A 2,614-nucleotide genomic window follows, 5' to 3' on the forward strand; every position below is an offset into this window, starting at 1 on the left:
GCATTGATTATCTCTCATTCCTGCGTAATAATCAAGAAACTTTGCTGCCGTACCATGGGTCCAGCAGGCGTAATGATATGACGCAGCGCCTGAAAATAGTCGACCCTATAGTCTACCGAGCTGGGGACTATTTTCAGGTGCTGCTTTTTTTTTCCATCGGTCTTAGTACACGATGTAAATACAGAAGAGTCAAGTTTTAAATAGGAAAAATATTGAAACTGCCCATTTTTTTGAGAGAGATGCTAATGGTCTTGTCCGATTCAATGATCTATGCTAAGCTATGCTAAAAGTGGTACGCCAGACCCGGAGTTCGGCTGAATGAATTCGAAAATGGTAAAACTCAACTGTTTAACTCTGGGGGAGTTGTAAAATGAGCATATTTCCAAAAAAAGTGGAGTATCCCTTTAAATTACAATAGCTTTTGATCAGTGATTTGTCATCACCACAACAAACTGTCATTACCAGAACTGCAGTGTCATCACCATCACCATACATATTTTTGCTAATAAATTATGTATAAATTACAAAAACATCCTACAATTATATATTTCTGACAATGTTGGACAGCCTAAATGATCACTGTATTAAAAAGTTTTGATATATGGAATTCACTTAAAATAAGCTTATATTCCAAGCCAGGGTAGATTGATGAATCAGAAATTTAGATACTTAAATGACTATAATTCATCTAGCAAGTAAAAATCAACAATCCCATTAAGTTCAAGATAAAATAGATTGTTATGTGAAACCACAAAATGGTTTAAAAGCACTGATTTATCATTTAAGTTTTATTTTTTTACATATATTCGATGATGTGATGGTAATGACACATTTACTTGACATAGTTAAGAAAATGGCAAAAAATCATAAATTCCCTTATCTTATGGTCTCAACCAAGCTCATAACGTCGCTCCTGACTTAAGGACTGATAATTTGATGTATACCAATTAGTCAAATTTGGAATTTTAATTTTCAAAATTGCAGCAACCCAATTTGGCCCTTAATCTGAGAAATGCCCATATATATATATATATATATATAGTATGTATGCATGTATGTATGTATGTATATGAATGAATGAAGTATAATATATTTCATGTCAATTAATGATCTTTTAGAATTTTGTTGTTAACAGTTATGTCCTACACACCTAATTGTTGATATAATCCCTCTATATTTGTAACAATCTTGTAATTGATCATACTTGAGTCACACAGACTTCAACATTCAGCCTGCAAAACACAACAATGGTAACAATTATATTTTATTTAAAGTAAATTATCAAGTACTCTCTACAGTTCTTTTTTAGTTACTAGAACTCTTGTGTAAGTGAACTATACTAACTAAGCATTTGTCAGTACCACATGTTATTCCTATTTCACTTTACTTGTTTTTTTAAGGCAATAGATTTGCATGCTTTTTTAAGTAAGTCCAACTAATTAGATTTTACAGTGTATGTCAAAAACATCTATTTGGATGCTTTTATAATACATAGAATTTTTTTGCGAATTTCTGGGTTCAGGATGGGTGGTACAATAAGAAACTGCAGTGAAATAATAATTGACAGGCTTAGAGGGAGATCCAAAGTCGTGACCCGACTCAGAGTGACCTCACAAAAAATAGCAATAGAGAAATTTAAAAGGATCACTATGTGTGGAATACAAGTTTGATATGCTTTTCTCTTGAACTCTGGTGAACTTTTTGTACAAATGATAAGAATTTTAACATAGGAATATAATATAAAACTTAAAGGCATGATAAGAGTTGTGGTCACTATGAAAAAGCCAAACACATTATTAATAATAGTGTTTGCACAAGACAGCTTGATAATTTCCCAGCTGTGACAATAAACCTTCCACAGTTTGTTACCACACATAATCAGTCTGGCTTTTAAAATAACAGCAATACCAACACAAAGTATTGGATAAATCCAGCTTATAGCTATTAAAACAGATATAATCCTGGGAGTCATTATGCTGTTGTATTGTAAAGGTTTACAGATTGCTACATATCGGTCAAATGCCATTAACATTAATGTTGTATTTTCATTTGATGCATATGAATAAATCACAAAAGCCTGTAAGAGGCATGCTTCACGGGACACCAAGTGTGTATCAGACAGCAAGTCCGTCAGTAATCTTGGGAAAAAGCCAGCTGTTCCAAACACAGAGTTGATGGACAAACATGCAATCAGAATGTACATGGGCTGGTGTAAAGTCCTTTCCAGACAAATTGCAATAATTATAAAGGCATTAAATAATATAATAGCACAGTATAAAATAATTCCCAAACTGAAGAAAGTATATTTTATGTACCCAATATTTTCAAACAACATCAAGTAAAAATATGTTCCATTTTCCATTTTTCGTTAAGCAAAGGATGGATTCATTGACCTGAGGATGAAAGAAGACACAGTTCACGTGATTTTTACCTAAAAAAAAAGATTGTTTGGTAACAGTTTATTTTAAATTGTCCTTGTTACATATGCTACATGTAGTTAATATAGTAATAACTATAAATTATGCATAAGTAGCTACACACAACTAACCCTAAACCTATTCTTAATCCTAACCCTAACCCTACAGTAAGTACATTTGGTTAATTAATATTACTC

At 32.2% G+C, this 2,614-nt stretch overlaps 1 protein-coding gene across 1 annotated transcript; it reads right to left on the reverse strand.

Annotated features, from left to right (window-relative positions):
* Positions 1-1,468: 1,468 nt before the first annotated feature.
* LOC308693194 (olfactory receptor 6N2-like) lies at positions 1,469-2,362 on the reverse strand (the record flags this gene model as incomplete). Its single annotated transcript, XM_081369992.1, has 1 exon — positions 1,469-2,362. One exon carries the CDS (start codon positions 2,360-2,362, stop codon positions 1,469-1,471), a length of 894 nt encoding a protein of 297 aa, XP_081226118.1.
* Positions 2,363-2,614: the final 252 nt, after the last annotated feature.

This window comes from Scardinius erythrophthalmus, assembly GCF_964197995.2.
Source record: "Scardinius erythrophthalmus genome assembly, chromosome: 7".
NCBI classification, from domain to species: domain Eukaryota; kingdom Metazoa; phylum Chordata; class Actinopteri; order Cypriniformes; family Leuciscidae; genus Scardinius; species Scardinius erythrophthalmus.